The 17,800-nt window shown below is 37.4% G+C and overlaps 1 protein-coding gene across 17 annotated transcripts in view; it reads left to right on the top strand.

Annotated features, from left to right (window-relative positions):
* Nucleotides 1-17,800, top strand: part of CBLB (Cbl proto-oncogene B) — a 221,967-nt gene that overhangs the window by 106,390 nt on the left and 97,777 nt on the right. For all 17 annotated transcript variants that reach the window (XM_060404202.1, XM_060404205.1, XM_060404194.1 and 14 more), the window contains exons 5-6: nucleotides 8,807-8,963; nucleotides 14,899-15,020. In XM_060404202.1, coding sequence (XP_060260185.1) covers nucleotides 8,807-8,963; nucleotides 14,899-15,020 — 279 coding nt within the window. The remainder of the gene's footprint in view (nucleotides 1-8,806; nucleotides 8,964-14,898; nucleotides 15,021-17,800) is intronic.

Below are 17,800 nucleotides of genomic sequence, written 5' to 3'. Positions count from 1 at the left end.
TGATTCTATGTTTATTGCTCTCCCAGTATGTGACTTTTTCACTTTGTTAATGACATTGTTTCATGAACACAGGTTTATAGTTTACCTTTTCCTTTATCCTTAGAACATTTGAGGTCCTGTTTAAAATTAAATTATTTGCTTGTGCCAGAGTAATGGGAGATACCCTCTTCTGTTTCTCCCAAAACAATTTATTGCTTTATCTTTTGTACTTAGGTCTAAGGTTCATCTAAAATTGGTTTCTATATGATATTAATTCAGGATCAAGATTTATTTTCTTCCATTTGTATATTCATTTGACCCAGCAACATTTATTGAAAACATCATCCATTCTTTACTACTGTTTATAGAGAGTTGTTACATATCCAGTGTTCACGTATGATTTCATTTGTTTCCAGAATTTGTTCTACTGTCTTTCCTGTGCCAATACCGTGCTGTCTTAACTAATGTAAGGACTATAAGCTCGCCAATGTTATTCTTATGGAAGTTTGGCTTGATTTTATTTGGCTCTTGGCATTTCCCTATGAAGGTTAGAATTAGTCTGTCAATTCCTACTATGAAAATGTTTCCTGATTGGGGTTGCAGTAAATCTGTGAATCAGTTTGTGGAGGACTGACCATACGTCTTTATCATACTGAGTCTGCCAATCCATTCAGACATATCTCTTTATGTCTTTTACATCTGATCATGTATGTGTGCATGTTTATGCTGTGACTTTGCTTGTACTTTGTTAGCTTTATTCCTATTTATTTGATATTTCAGATGCTCTTATAAATGTTTTATTTTCTTATTATGTATACTTATGTATAGAAGTACAACTGATGTTTGTATATTGGTTTTATATTCAGCAACCATGTTGATTTCTGTTGTCATAGTTTAATCTGTAAACTTTTTTGTGTTTCTTAGATTAAAAAACTATTTCATTGGCAAATATGATTTTGGTTTTTGCTTTTAATTGGTTATTTCTGTGATTACAAAATACATTTCAAACAGTTTTATGTATCTTTTATTCCTCTAAGCCATTAGAGAATATTAGAGATATTCTTAAAAACCTGCTTATAATCCTACCATGATCTGCTGTTTGTTGTTCAGTTGCTAAGTCATGTCCAACTCTTTGCCACCCCGTGGACTGCAGCATGCCAGCTTCCCTGTCTGTCATTGTCTTCCAGAGTTTGCTCAAACTCTTGTCTATTGAGTCTGTAATGCCATCCAACCATCTCCCCTCTGCCTTCCACTTCTCCTCCTGCCCTCAGTCTTTCTCAGTATCAGGGTCTTTTCCATTGAGTCAGCTATTCACATCAGGTGGGCAAAGCACTAGAGCTTCAGCATTCATCATTCCCATGAGTTCAGTTCAGTTCAGTTGCTCAGTCATCTCCGACTCTTTGTGTCCCCATGAACCACAGCACGCCAGGCCTCCCTGTCTATCACCAACTCCCAGAGTCCACCCAAACCCATGTCCATTGAGTCGGTGATGCCATCCAATCATCTCATTCTCTGTTGTCCCCCTCTCCTCCTGCTCTCAATCTTTCCCAGCATCAGGGTCTTTTCAAATGAGTCATCTCTTTGCATCAAGTGGTCAAAGTATTGGAGTTTCAGCTTCAACATCAGTCCTTCCAATGAACACCCAGGACTGATCTCCTTTAGGATGGACTAGTTGGATCTCCTTGCTGTCCAAGGGACTCTCAAGAGTCTTCTTCAACACCACAGTTCAAAAGCATCAATTCTTCGGTGCTCAGCTTTCTTTATAGTCCAACTCTCACATCCATACATGACCACTGGAAAAACCATAGCCTTGACTAGACAGACCTTTGTTGACCAAGTAATGTCTCTGCTTTTTAATATGCTGTCTAGGTTGGTCATAACTTTCCATCCAAGGAGTAAGCGTCTTTTGATTTCATGGCTGCAATCACCATCTGCAGTGATTTTGGAGCCCAAAAAAATAAAGTCCACTGTTGCCCTGTCTATTTGCCATGAAGTGATGGGACCAAATGCCATGATCTTCGTTTTCTGAATGTTGAGCTTTAAGCCAACGTTTTCACTCTCCTCTTTGACTTTCATCAAGCGGCTCTTTAGGTTTTCTTCACTTTCTGCCATAAGGGTGGTGTCATCTGCATATCTGAGGTTATTGATATTTCTCCTGGCAATCTTGATTCCAGCTTGTGCTTCCTCCAGCCTAGGATTTCTCATGATGTACTCTGCATAGCATATAAGTTAAATAAGTAGGGTGAGAATATACAGCCTTGATGTACTCCTTTCCTATTTGGAACCAGTCTGTTGTTCCATGTCCAGTTCTAACTGTTGCTTCCTGACCTGCATCCAGATTTCTCAAGAGGCAGGTCAGGTGATTTGGTATTCCCATCTCTTTAAGAATTTTCCACAGTTTTTTGTGATCCCTTGAGTAGGCAGGGTTGATTTCCTTTAGGATTAACTGGTTTGATCTCCATTTTGTCCAAGAGATTCTCAAGAATCTTCTCCAACACCACAATTTGAAACATCTGTTCTTTGGCTCTCAGCCTTTTTTTACAGTCCAACCCTCACATCCATACATGACTGCTGGGAAAACCATAGCTTTGACTATACTTTGTCAGCTATACTTTTGACTATACTCTGACTATACTTAGTCAGCAAAGTGACGTCTCTGCTTTTAAATGTGCTGTCTAGGTTTGTCATTGCTTTTCTTCCAAGAAGCAAGCTGCTTTTAATTTCATGGCTGTAGTCACCATACTCAATGATTTTGGAGCCCAAGAAAATAATACCTGCCACTGTTTCCACTTTTTCCCATCTATTACCAATGAAGTGATGGGACCAGATGCCATGATCTTAGCCTTTTGAATGTTTTTTTTTTTAAGCCAGCTTCTTCACTCTCCTCTTTCACCCTCATCAAGAGGGTCTTTATTTCCTTTTCACTTTCTGTTGTTAGAGTGGTATCACTTGCATATCTGGGATTGTTTATATTTCTCCTGGCAATCTTGTTTCTATGTCTAGACATCATCAATTAAAATTTGTGTTCCAGATATTTTTTATCATTGAGTCATAAAGGACATACCTTTTTTTCTTTTTGGCCTCACTGTGCAGCTTACGGGATCTCAGTTGAATCCCAGGCCCTCAGCAGTGAAAACACGAAATTCTAACCACTGGACAGCCAGGGAATTCCCAAGGCCATACAGTTTTAAAAATGCTATTTCCATTTAAGGACACAGACACTTTTCTAGAATAGTAAATTTTTTTTCCATATAATTTTTATTTGTTGTAATATATTCTACTCTGTGGATATATGTAGTATTGTTACTTCTGAACATACTTGTTTTAATTTTTTGGTATTATGGACAACACTGTTAAAGAGACATGAATGAGTCTACATTGCTGTGCATTTTAAACAGTTTCCTTTTTCAAATCCTTAGAAGTAGGCTTTCTGAGTTAAAATGTTATAGATTTTTGAAACTTGCTGCCACATTGCCTTCTAGAAATGCTGCATAAATTTTCATTCATACCAGAAGTACACAAAAGTTCCTGTTTCCACACATCCGACCTTTGTTCAGATTCACACTTTTATGATATGGATTTTTTTTCCAAATGAGTTAAAAATAAAACCTAAATAATCTTTTATGAACTTGTGATTTAAAGGAAATGTTTTGTCCTTTTTTCAGGTATCAGTCTGCTTACTTTTTTGTCTTCTGTTCCTTATACTTTTGTGTTAAAACTCTAGGGTTTTAAAATTTATCAACTTATTGTCTCTCCTGACATTGTGCGAATAGACTAGCTCCTGCCCCCCAACTTTAAATTATCAAACCATTTCTGAATAGTAGAATGATGTTCAGTTCAGTTCAGTTGCTCATCCGTGTCCGACTCTTTGCGACCCCATGAATTGCAGCACGCCAGGCCTCCATGTCCATCACCAACTCCTGGAGTTCACTCAAACTCATGTCCATCGAGTCGGTGATGCCATCCAGCCATCCCATCCTCTGTTGTCCCCTTTTCCTCCTGCCCCCAATCCCTCCCAGCATCAGAGTCTTTTCCAGTGAGTCAACTCTTTGCATGAGGTGGCCAAAGTATTGGAGTTTCAGCTTCAGCATCAGTCCTTCCAAAGAACGCCCAGGACTGATCTCCTTTAGAATGGACTGGTTGGATCTCCTTGCAGTCCAAGGAACTCTCAAGAGTCTTCTCCAACACCATAGTTCAAAAGCATCAATTCTTTGGTGCTCAGCTTTCTTCATAGTCCAACTCTCACATCCATACATGACCACTGGAAAAACCATAGTCTTGACTAGATGGACCTTTGTTGGCAAAGTAATATCTCTGCTTTTGAATATGCTATCTAGCTTGGTCATAACTTTCCTTCCAAGGAGTAAGCGTCTTTTAATTTCATGGCTACAATCACATCTGCAGTGATTTTGGAGCCCCCCAAATAAAAGTCTGACACTGTTTCCACTGTTGCCCCGTCTATTTGCCATGAAGTGATGGGTCCAGATGCTATGATCTTAGTTTTCTGAATGTTGAGCTTTAAGCCAACTTTTTCACTCTCCTCTTTCAGTTTCATCAAGAGGCTTTTTAGTTCCTCTTCACTTTCTGCCATAAGGGTGGTGTCATCTGCATCTGAGGTGATTGATATTTTTCTGGGCAGTCTTGATTCTGGTAGAAGGGTGTTAATTGCAGTCAAATACCTAGCTTCCTTCTCTGTGAAGCACTCACTTACCCACGATAGACACAGTTTAATGTCACAGTTTTCATACTCTTCTGTATTGGGTAAAGATGAATAAAAGATGATTGCTGTTTGCCAGGACCTCCATTCCTTTGGATTCCCATAGCCTATGAATGTTTTTCTATGATACCCTTAGTCACATGGCACAACATAATTTACTTATAAGTCTTTGCACTTATTAGACTATGACTTTATTTATATTTTCATTCTGAACCTAGCCAATGCCTGACACATATAAGGTCTTTCTTGGGTGAATACCTTAACCTCTTTAAGCCCCAATTTCCCCATCTCTGTCATGACGATTAATATATTATCTGCCTAACATTGTTACTCTGAGAAACTCGGTACTTAATTTGGAGATTGGCAGATAGTAAGTCAACAGTAAGTGGCAGCTCTCATTTATATTCCTATTGTAACTCTAAAGATCCTGAACTCATTATTATAGTGAGGTCTAACATTATTATATTACCCATTGGTCTTTTGTTCAGTTCTTTGTGGATTGATGGCTACTTCTACTTTTCGTTGGGTTTTAAAGTTAATTTAATTCGTAATTAAAATGATTTATAATTGTAAGTGGCAACAGAACAAATTTAAAGTACTTCTGGAATGGTGAGAGCTTGAAGCTTAGTTGGCCCTTTTATGTTCTGTTACTTTTCTCTCTCAGCCTCTTTTGTTTTCCTAGATCTCTTCCAATACACTGAAGTTTCTGTGTATCTGTAAAACAAAAATTTGCCATTAATATCTTCTCTCACTAGCTAATCTCTAGGGGAAGAGGTGGTAGAAACCACCACTCTGTGGTATTGCTACAGTTTAATTAAAGGTGTGAACAGTCATCCTCTGCCTTTCCCCCTGCCCCCACAAACCTCAGGAAGGAATGTGGTGGCAACTTGAAATCTTCTTTAAAAAGTTTAGATCCTTAGTGCAGCACTGTTAGAGCTTTTTTTTAAAGAAACCACTGTACTCTGTTTCTCTTCTTCCCATCACGGATATTTGGCTCAGCTGATCAAAGGAAGGGTATCTGTTGTATATACTTTTATATGTAGTGAGTTAACCAAATAAGGCCCTTTCTTTTTCATTCCTGTTACTACCCTTAATTAAGGTTCTGATGAATGCCTATTTGTACTTTACACTTACCATAAAGGAGCTTGGGAAAGTCTTATTTGCACAAGTACTGTGGAAATGTAACTTGCCCCTTTGTAAATTGTTGTTCCAAAGTAGTAAGTTAGACTACAGCATTAGAGGTTTGCACATTTTTTAATAATTCACTGTGTGAAATCACTGGGTATTCAAAAGAGTTATGATCTGCATGCACCTTAAATACTGGAAGGAGGATAATTTTTTTATGGTAATTGATATTGAATGGTGTCTTATTTGGCCAATCAATTTGTTTTTTATACTATATACATGAGACAGAATTCTCTTAACATTTTCGTACAGAAGAGAAAACACATACCCTTCTTAAATCAGTAGTTCTTTACTATTTTAAAAATTTTGAATATTATGGTTCATGTCCCTTTTGTGTATTAAATATTTGAAACTTTAATTTAGAGAAGAAAATGGCTTCTTAGGCACTGCTTTTAAGTTAATTGTAATGAAGTTGGACATAATTGCATACTTACACTTCACCGTAAATAAAAGGCCTCCTCATATTATCAGAAGTTTTCACTGTTATTTTAAAACAGCAGCATCTTGTTAACCTTAATCAGAGCCTGACGTGTGTTTCTTCTAAATGGCTTCTGATGTGGTGTCTCTCTTCAGTTCTCTGTGGTTTCCTGTTTTTTTCATACATAGAGCAAAGCCTTTTGATGTATTCAGCCTCATTTTTTTTAATGGCATATCAAACATAAACTTTCTTATATATACAATATAGCATTGTTAGGCTGTCTCAGCACTCATTTATTCATCTTGCCACAGACCGTTCCTTCTCTGGAATTCTTCCAGCACTTCCTTAATACCCCTTCTGTAGTCTTTAGCATTACAGATTTATTTCTACCCTGAAAGTGTGTGTTCTTGAAGGGCAGAGATACTATCTCGTATTTCCATAATTGTATTTCTCCACAGTGCCCTGCCTTAGCAATTAATAGATACAATAGATCAGTGACTTTCAAAGTGTCCCCAGCAACATCAGCATCACTTGGGAACTTGTTAAGATTGTAAGTTCCAAGGCGCTGCCTCAGTCATACTGTATCAGAATATCTTGGTTTGATCAGTTTCTGTGCTAACAAGCCTTTCAGTGATTTTGATGCATGCTCAAGTTTGACATCCGCTGCAGGAGATAATTACTGAATGAATACGAACCTTTTACCTTTATGGTGATACTTCACTGGAAGGATTAGTATCACACGGGGCCAACCAGTTTAGTCCATTCTGCTTGAGTCTTAATTCTCAAGAGATACTAGTAAAGGAAAATCTTTATTTAAATATTTGCAATCTTAGAAGAGAGTGTATGTAGCTTTTATCAGTTCAGTTCAGTCGCTCACTCGTGTCCGACTCTTTGCGACCCCATGAATTGCAGCACGCCAGGCCTCCATGTCCATCACCAACTCCCGGAGTTCACTCAGACTCATGTCCATCGAGTCAGTGATGCCATCCAGCCATCCCATCCTCTGTCATCCCCTTCTCCTCCTGCCCCCAATCTCTCGCAGCATCAGAGTCTTTTCCAATGAGTCAACTCTTTGCATGAGGTGGCCAAAGTACTGGAGTTTCAGCTTCAGCATCATTCCTTCCAAAGAAATCCCAGGGCTGATCTCCTTCAGAATGGATTGGTTGGATCTCCTTGCAGTCCAAGGAACTCTCAAGAGTCTTCTCCAACACCATAGTTCAAAAGCATCAATTCTTTGGTGCTCAGCCTTCTTCACAGTCCAACTCTCACATCCATACATGACCACTGGAAAAACCATAGCCTTGACTAGATGGACCTTTGTTGGCAAAGTAATGTCTCTGCTTTTGAATATCCTGTCTAGGTTGGTCATAACTTTTCTTCCAAAGAGTAAGTGTCTTTTAATTTCATGGCTGGAATCACCATCTGCAGTGATTTTGGAGCCCTAGCCATCCTATTATGAAAACTGGTCTTCCCTGGTGGCTCAGATGGTAAAGAATCCGCCTGTCAGTGCAGGAGATGTGGCGTCAATCCCTGGGTCAGGAGGATCCCCTGGAGAAGGAAATGGCAACCCACTGCAGTATTCTTGCCTGGGAAACCCCATGGACAGAGGAGCCTGATAGGCTTCAGTCCATGGGGCTGCAAAAGAGTCGGACATGATTTGGTGACTAAACACAACAGTTATGAAAACTGCAGCTTAAAATTTTCAATATATGAAAGATTATTTTCTTCCACTTGTTCAGAAATAGGCATTTAACATTCCAAAAGGAGGAAGAGTGAAGAACAAGTAATGAATGTTATTCATTTTCATGGTGGACAGGAGGTGGGTGTATGCTGGAAACTGGTCAGGTAGAGAATGAGTTGGGAGACTTTCCCCTGGGTACCATTCTATGCTCTTCAAAATTTTTGAACCATGTAAGTGTAAAAAATGTTGATGCAAGGGTTTTAAGATTAAGTTGATCATGAGTGTTGAATAAATAACTATCCATTTGCTAGCCAGTGGGGTTGGTTAAAAATTATTGAAATTTCCCTTTGCATTAGTATGAAAGGTTAAGTAAAGTGGTTTTCCATCTCTGTAGAACATATCAGGATGGTGGCAGAAATATCTTGATGACTTTCTGCCTGAACTTTCTTATGCAGTGAAGAAAGAATTCTTGCTATTATGTGAACACATCATCCTGTTATTACTTTAAGAAAATAAAGGAAGAGGTCAGAAATACAGGACTTTGATCTAATACCTTCTTTGGAAGCATTTTTAGAAATATCTTGATAGTCGAGGACTGTTTGAGAGAAAAATTGATCTGCATTTTGGTCACATTCTTAGCAAATGAAAAATAATCCATTTAGCAAAACCCATTACATATGTTCTGAATTATAAACAGTATTCTCAACTATTTGTCTTTTAGTACAAATACAATTATATTAATGTTATGATTGAATTGTGCTGTTTCACTGGAAGGTATGTCTTAAAGGACGCTTGATTCAATTACTTTTTTTTTTTTCTTGCGCAGAACTATTGTACCATGGAAAGTATTCAGACAGTGCCTTCATGAGGTGCATCAGATTAGCTCTGGCCTGGAAGCAATGGCTCTAAAATCAACAATTGACTTGACTTGTAATGATTACATTTCAGTTTTTGAATTTGATATTTTTACCAGACTATTTCAGGTAAGCTTTGTATTTGCTTAATCCTGCCCTCTCTTCTACTCTCTCCCTTCTCTGCGTATGTGTGTCTTTTGCACATGCATGCATAGTGTATGTGGGAAATAGTCTCAAATATATGGGAAATTGTCTCATTTTTGATAGTCTCCCATTTAAAAGCAGACTTCCCTTGTGGCTTAGCTGGTAAAGAATCTGCCTGCAATGCGGGAAACCTGGGTTCGATCCTTGGGTTGGGAAGATCCCCTAGAGAAGGGAAAGGCTACCCACTCCAGGATTTTGGCCTGGAGAATTCCAGGGACTATACAGTCCATGGGGTCTCAAAGAGTCGGACACGACTGAGCCACTTTCACTTCACTTCATTTTAAAAGCAAGTTGTTGGTCATTGCTCCAAGTTTAGAGTTTAAGTTTGGGATATCTGGTGTTCTGAGCCTGGAAGTTGCTTATTATCTTTGAGAAGATTGATGTAAAGGAGCTTTGCTTTATCAAAAGTCCCTATTTAGTTTCTCACTTTACTTTGTTGATCTTTCTAGCCCAGTAACTGACAGAACGCGAGTGGGCATTTGCTGAGGTTGTATCTCAACAGCTCCCTTTACCTCCCACATCCATGAGATGAGAAGGGAAATAGTAAGCTTTGGAGTAAATAGCAAACTTAACCTCTTCTGTATAGGAGATTACTGTGATGTATACTGATTCTACAGCTAGCTTTGCTCTTTCAACCATATGTTATAAACATTTTTCAATGTCAGTAAATATTTTCATCAGTGTAATTTTCAGCTTTCAGTTGCTACAGGATATTCCATCAAAATAGTCTGTTATTAATTTAGCATATCTCTCATTTGGGAAATTTAGGTTTTCCTGTTTTTTTCCCTAATATCAGTGACTTTGAGATTAACCTTCTTGTCCTGTTTATTGTTTTTGTTTTTGAATCATTCTTTTATAATTGTCTTCACATAGCTATTCAGAAGTAGGTATCATATAATAAAAGCTGGGTATCATCATTTTGTGCTTTCGTATGTGTAGACAGAATTACCCTAAACATGAAGACTTGCAATTTGCTTTGAATTTGCCTCTGCCATTAAATTGCATATCATCTCTGAGATTCAAGTGGTCATAAAATGAGAATCCCACCTAAAATCCCTGATTCTGATAATATAAATTATATAGCAAGTGAGGTTTAATTGATCAAAAATGAGGCTTGCTTATATTCCAACACCGTTTTTCTTTCTTTTTTCATTTTAGTCTGCAGTAAGATTTATTCTGTTTGAAACACACTTTCAGCAAATGTTAGAGTATACTATTGGTTTTCATGTTTCTCATATAGTAAGAATTTTACTTCTCTGATCTATGACTCTGCTTGGTACTTGCCTGCAAGGATCGGGTAACTGATTTATGTAAGAAAACAAGATTACATGGGATTAACTTTTAATTTATAAAAGAACCCATTAACAGAGGGCAAATTAACTCTTGTTGACAGTACTTACAGAATACATTTTACTTTATTACAACTTTATGATCATAATTCTACCTAGATGTATAGAATAGAAAATTAGATAAGTAACTGCCGAAAGTATGCTTTTGATTGTTTTCAATTTACAGTAGTTTCATGATTATTCCCTTGGTATATGTATGTTGTCAGTAAATATTTTTCCAACGACTTTAAGATACATTTTAGGAAAAGGTTGTGTTATCTGATACTGATTATTTTATAGTGGAACTTCTCGTTTCTTTAAAAGTTTCTGATAATTTTACATATACTTACTGAACATGATACCAAGATGTTCTAATAGTAGGCACTCTGCTTCTTCCCCTTGGGAGGGAAGAAAACTAAGTTTTGTTTTGTTTGTTTTTTTCCGCCATACATTAAACCTAACAGTTTATTCTAGAAAGAGTGTTTTTTTTGTGAGGAGCCTGGATGACTTTCAGTCAGAATGCTAAATATTAGAAAGCCTCAGAATTATATATCAAAGTATGATGGCAACTTAATGTTGGTTAAACACTTACCCAAACAGCTGCTTAATATGTACATATATTTTCTTATAAGCTGTTTCACTTTAAAATAGCCAAGTAATCTTAACATTCTAGGGTGCATATATCTTATTTATGCTCCAGGGGATGGGAGAGGAAAAGAATCTTTTAAGTAGAGCTACTGTGAAAAGTATTAGGTAACAAAACAAAACAAAACAGTACCAGTGGACCAAAGTATACCTGATGTCTTTGAAAACCCACGCTTACAGAAGTAGCTAAAGAACTCTTGTTAGCCCCTGTGTTTTTCTAAGATTCTTTACCTCTCCTCATTTCATTACGCTTATACTGTAATCATGTATGTGTTTTAAAATACAGAAAAATTGGTTTTGTGTACAGAAAGTGGATGTATTAACTTTTACTGATCTTTTATTTTTGTATAACTTTAAAAATTGAGTAGTATTTTCCTCTTATAATTGTGTATTCTATATGAAAAATGTTAAGTTTTGTGGTTACTATTACTACATGGACATATATTCTGCTCTACTTGTGATATAGATGGTAAAGTGGTTGTGAATTCTTCTAGCTTTAAACTGTTGGGGATGGAGTATTTAGCAGAGTGGGATCTGAAAGTGGGCAAAGGACACTCTCAGGATTGGGGTTTGTTCTAGAGATCTAGCATCAGGTTTGAAGAAGGTGTCAGTTGGGGCGAGGAGATGGAGTTGAGACTTGTCTGGGACATGAAAGAAGAAAGCTGGAGGATTCTGGTCTCCCCTTTCTTCCTTTCTTCCCTCATCCTGATATTTTGCCAGAACTTGAACAGTGCTGTGAGTCCCTGGGAAGATCTTGCAATGGCTATGTTCCTCCGTCTGCCTGTTAGCTTATCCATCTCCCCTCCAGGTAGTTCAGAGATGCTGGGAGTGGCAAGTGCTCAAGGCCCAGATTGGAAATATAGGGCTTTTACGTTCTTCTTTGCTCTCCCTGGGGCTGCTGCCCCTTCCTCCTTCCATTTCCCCTTCTCTTCTGTAAGAGAAGACTGGATTGTTGAGAAATGGGGCAATAAATGGGATGGGTAAGGTGGCAGGATAAGAGGTGAGTGATTTGAGGCTATATACTAGCGCCTATGGAATGTGCAGCATTGTGGAATAGGGAGAAAAAGAGGTGAAGGAAGTCATCTGTTGCAGTGAGGATTAAGAGAGAATCTGGGCAGACCAGCCAAGGTTCTGCTCCCAGGGTAGGTTGTAAGTCAGTAAATGAGTGTTCCTGAACACGGTGACCTTGGAGAGAATGGGGGGACTAGTCTTCTTAACATACTTCATTGGTTTCTGTGGTCATTTAAGCATCTCCAAATAGGCGCTTCTCTGTGGCCCAGTGGTGAAGAATCCGCTTGCCAATGCAGGAGCCATGGGTTCGATCCCTGATCTGGGAAGGTCACACATGCCATGCAGCAACTAAGTTCATGCACGACAACTGTTGAGCCTGTGCTTCACAGCAAGAGAAGCTGTCACAATAAGCAGCCTGCGCACGGCAGCTAGAGAGCAGCCCCCACTCGCCACAGCTAGAGGAAAGCCCACACAGCAATGAAGACCCAGCACAGCTAAAAATAAATAATTTTTAAAAGAGAATCTCCAAATAATTTTGTGTTTGGTGTGTGAAAAAAGATTTCCTATAATCTAACAACAAATTGCAAAAATAATCACTCTTCACTTTATTTTGCCTACTCTAAGTCACTCTTTGGCAACATACTTTAAACATGCACACACAAAGTACAAAACTACCACGTGTTTCTGACTGTGGGTTTCATTCTCAAGAAAAATAGTGCACAGACTTCCTATTAAGTATATATATTTGCAGTTAGAAGTTAGCCCTTGGAATTATTACCAAGAAATGGTTGCTACATAGCACAGCATTTGGCTCAAAACTCCACTTGTATTTGGTCCGTGCATTGGCTGTCTATAAAGTTCAGCATTGTTTTTTTTTTAAAAAAACAGCTTTCATTAATTTGTGTGGATTCTAATGGAAGTGACCCAAATATTTTATATTCTTTTCATCCTTGTCCTATATAGATGAGGAAGCAAAACAAAATTCAGTGACTCCAATAGTTATTATTCAGTTTTTTTAAACACATGCTAATACTCTTCCAAGTATTGTTTATGTAATTTTTAGTCATCCCTTAAGAAGAAAATTTAAAACATTTTTTTTTCAAGTACATAGACAGAACCTCTCATAAGAGTGTTCTTCAGAGTTCATTTTTCCCCAATTAGGTATTTTAGTGTGATGGGGAAATACCCTAAAGATTTTTCTTGTTATTTCAGCAAAGGTTAAACTCTTCATTACTAAATCATTCTTAAATCATTCTTTCCCTTGTTATCCTCCTCTCAAGGGATATAATCCTAAAAGAATTACGCCTTGTAAATTTGAACCTTGCTTAACAATAACAAGGAACAAGTCTCAAAACAAACAGAAGTAGGAGCCCTCCACCAGTAATCGAGTCTAGGATAACTGTTTCGACAACTTTCACTTGGCAACACAGAATACTTTTTTTTTTTTAATTAGAAGATTTGAGTTAATAATTTGGCACATTAGATAGAGTATGCTGCCAATTCCTTGGAATAAATGTAGCTTCAGCCTTAAAGATACAGCAGAGATGATTCATTCAACACCCTCAAGCAAAGTTGTTTATTACTGGCTGCCTTTTTTCCCTTGCCATGATTTGGAGGGACAACTAATCCCATTAGAGAGAGTGATAATAAACGGTGTGTGTGTGTATTTCTGTGAAGGATTTCTGTGTGTGTGTGTGTTTTTCTGTGAAGGATTTCTGTGTGTGTGTGTGTATTTCTGTGAAGGATTTCTGTAGAATTCACCTCTAAACTGAACCTTTTCTGATTTTCTAATTGTACAGGGATGAACGAGATGTTAGAATTGTAGTGTGTTACCGTGTGTGTTTGTGTGTGTGTGTGTGTGCGTGCATGCGTGTGTATTTCTGTGAAGGATTTCTCTAGAATTCACCTCTAAACTGAACCTTTTCTGATTTTCTGATTGTACAAGGATGAACCAGATGTTAGAATTGTAGTGTGTTATCATGGGAGTCAAGGCTTTGTAGACAAGTCAGTCATCAGATAGGCTGTTCACAGCAGCTGTCCTGGTTGCTCTGCTCTGATGCTGCTTTAGTGCTGGTCTCCCTTTGGGGAGCAAGACAGGCATGTTCCTTGTTCTTACGTAGCTTAGGGTCAGTGTGTAGACTTTACCAAATCACTTATATTCCATGATAGTCTTTTGTTCTACAAAATGTGATGTCTAAGTGTTAGAGTAGTGAATAAAACAGACACACAGAGAGATGAGGCATGAGATGAGAAGTAGTGATTTCAGTCTGAGAAGGCTGTGTTGAGGAAAAGATGTTTCAAGAGGAAGGAGTCATATGCATACTTGAAGAATTCAGGTAGCGGGATCAGCACATTCAAAGGCTCTGAGGTGAGAGAGTATAATTATGTTCAAGCCAGCAGCAGTATGATCCGCGGATCTAGAGGAAAGGCAGAATGTGGGAGAGTCACAGCAGATGGGGATACAGGGGAACTGGGTCTCAACCCCATAAGGTCCTTCTAGGCCATTTATAAGAACTTTGGCTTTTAGTCAAAGTTAGAGAGTTTTGAACCAAAGGGTGATGTGGTTTATGTTTCAAAATGATCGCAACTGCTGTATTGGGAATAGAATATGTGGAAAAGAGATTATGTGGTTTTCCTTTTTGCTTTCAATATTTTTTTTCCTAAAATCTGTTTTCTGCATAATTATATTTCTCCAAAATGAAAGTAAGTAGTTTTATGTTTGCTTTTGGATAATATAAGTTGACCTAAGCCATGTAAACTCATATTCACTGTAAAAATATCCAGGAGAATTTTAGTATGTGTATTAAATAATAGCTTGGTGTGTAAATGATAGTTGATATTCTCTAGGTAATCTTTTAATTTACTTATACTTTTAGCCTTGGGGTTCTATTTTACGGAATTGGAATTTCTTAGCTGTAACACATCCGGGTTACATGGCATTTCTCACATATGATGAAGTAAAAGCACGGCTACAGAAATACAGCACCAAACCCGGAAGGTAAGACTTTTTGGCAGTAATATTATGTGATGTATGTAAAGATGGAAAGTCCTCGGTGGTTCATTCCTAAGTAAATCAGTTATCCACATGGGGTTGAGGGGAGGGAAATGCTAATAGACCAAAACAGTGCTTCCTAATTCAGTTACTCAAATTGGTATGTTATGCTTGTTCTGAAACTTAATGTTCATAAAGTGAAAGAGGATATGGTAATATGTAATTTGATGAATTTAGAGAATAAGTCTCAGAGTTTAAAATTGGAATAAGATATTAGCATATTAACCCTTTTCATGACATGTGTTTGTGTATAAAATTGTATATTTGAGTACTTGAATACGGCGCTAATGACAAATCAGTTTCATGTTCATTATTTTAGGGTATTTTTCAAGACATTCAGTTTGGTTCTATGATAATCTTGTAATTACGTATAAATGCGTATTAATGCATATAAGTACATGTAAGTGTACAGATACATGATGAATGTGTAGCAAGTTCAAAACTATATAAACCTGCTGCTAACACTCGCAAGGAGTGTCATGTCCGTGAGAACTTCTTCCATAATCCTTCATGCCTGGTGTTGAAATGGAATGAAACTCACAGAGCTTAGCTGTGTGATCAGCCTCTCTGGCTTTGTCTAAGAGCAGACTTTATTAATGGCATATCTGGGGTCAGAAAATCTCTCTCCCTTGGTGCAGACATTTTCTCCACAGCCAGTCTAGAAATGGGCCAGGCACATAGTAGGCGTTTGTGCTGTGGCATGCAGTCTGCTGGATGTGATGGTCATGACAATGAGACTGCCCTACCTTACTTAAAGCATTTAGTAGGAGACACCATCCCATTGTCCATGAGAGCACTGATGTTTATATGGGGTCATTTCATTTTAGAAGTTGAGTATTTTTCAAGTCTACCTTTTTCTTCTAATACCGTTTTTATTTGATTTTTAGTGCGAATGTCATTTGTCCTTTAAGAAAGTCTTTTCAAACGGTCAGTTATGGATGATTTCTTTCCTCTTTGCCATAATGGAAAAATTTCCACCTCTTATATTTCTAAGAATTTCTATTGCATATTAGAAGGTGGTTGTGGGTACAGAAAGCAGTGTGGCTCCTGTGGAGTCACGGGTTTAGACTGAGAGCTGGTTCTCATTGTGCCTACAAGAGCAGGTCAGTTATCGTGCACATTGACAGTGGCTTAGGTGCGTCATTTTGTTTCATTCAGGGATCTCTCATAACCAAATTTTTCCATGACTTTTGCTCTCTTGATTGGCATCAAAGCATCATCTTGTTCCTGGAGTATGATTTGAAAGATATAATACCATTGGAATCATTCATACAGATTTAACATAGAAGTCATTTGGGAAATTATCTCCAGTTCTAAAAAAAAGTAATAAAGTGGGTCCTTTTTGTGTTCTCTTGTTCAAGATCTTGGAGATAATTAATGACCATGTTGGAAGTATTAATAAAAGCCAGGACTCATTACCATTCGAATAGTGCTTTTAAGATAGTGCTTTCTGAAAGGATGTCTTCTTTTCCTTCCCTTCTTGCCTTGTATCAGTTATTTCTTCTAAGTTTTCGTCAGTGATGAAATGATCAGTCTGTGGTAAACTATTGTATGTACGTGTGATAGGGTATTTAAATGTGTTTAGGAAAATTCAGTGAACAGCCAAATGATTTTAATAAGTATTTGCTGGAGTGGTCCTTTCTCTCAGAAAATGGTTCATCTCTTTGGCTTCACGGTAAAGAAAATAGTTGGGTATATTTCAAGGACATTTGAGTTCTTAAGGTTGTACTTTATTTGGATCCAACTGACAGTCATGTCTGTGTGGAATTATTTTGGATGGTTATGATTAAGGATGCTAAGTGAGAGGTTGATATTTATTTTTCAGCTTTCTAGGAGAATGTTTTTAGACTTCTTGAAAAGTCCTTTCCAACAGTTCCAAAACCAATATGAAAATCACTTCTTCCTTTCTTTAAAGAGCCCAGTTTTCTTCAAAGATGAAACCACACTGCAGTACAGTAAATCTAATGACTGTGTAGCTGTTGTATATGCTAAATTATCTGTTCAAGTTTTTATTACAGTAGTTGTTTAATCAGTAGCTAATGTAATTAACAGATGCTTATTTCTACCACATACATATAGCAATCAGGGTACTCAAATATAGCTTAAGTTGGCCTACTTTTGATCTGCTTAAGGTGTTATAAAATCCAGATATGGATATCATGAATAAGATTGAGTGTAATACACTTAAATTCAGGGAAATGCCGTAAAGTGTAGTAAGTTGATAATTGGCTAATCATAGTAAATAATAATGAATTTAAAACCAAGTCAGTGTCTTCTGACATTGTTATTAATTTATTTTATATTTTAGAACTATTTTAATTTCCTGTCACAAGACACTGAACTTGACAGGATTAGAGGGAGACCATGAACTTACCTAGTTTGTTTTCCCATTAATACAGTTCAGCTCTTTGATCTTTTGTTTAAACATGAATGGCTGTAATACTTGAAAGAAAAGTATTATTTTTAAACAAGTTTTTAACACCTAAAAGTGCATAATTTTAAGATGACAAAATAATGTATTGAATTCCATAGTAGACTGGCTCCATTTCTGTCTGAGCTAGCCAAATTAATTTTTACTTCCTTTATTTTTGCTTTCCAAAAATGTCACAGCTGTTTCATACCACCAGCACTTTCATGCAGAGCAAACCTCTAATGATGATGGTAGTAAATTATTTGATGGTTTACAACTTCAATTATTTTTTCACAGAACTCTAGCAATATTTAAA

This window comes from Ovis aries, chromosome 1 (assembly GCF_016772045.2).
Source record: "Ovis aries strain OAR_USU_Benz2616 breed Rambouillet chromosome 1, ARS-UI_Ramb_v3.0, whole genome shotgun sequence".
Taxonomy (NCBI): domain Eukaryota; kingdom Metazoa; phylum Chordata; class Mammalia; order Artiodactyla; family Bovidae; genus Ovis; species Ovis aries.
This window is presented reverse-complemented; position numbering and strand designations above follow the sequence as displayed.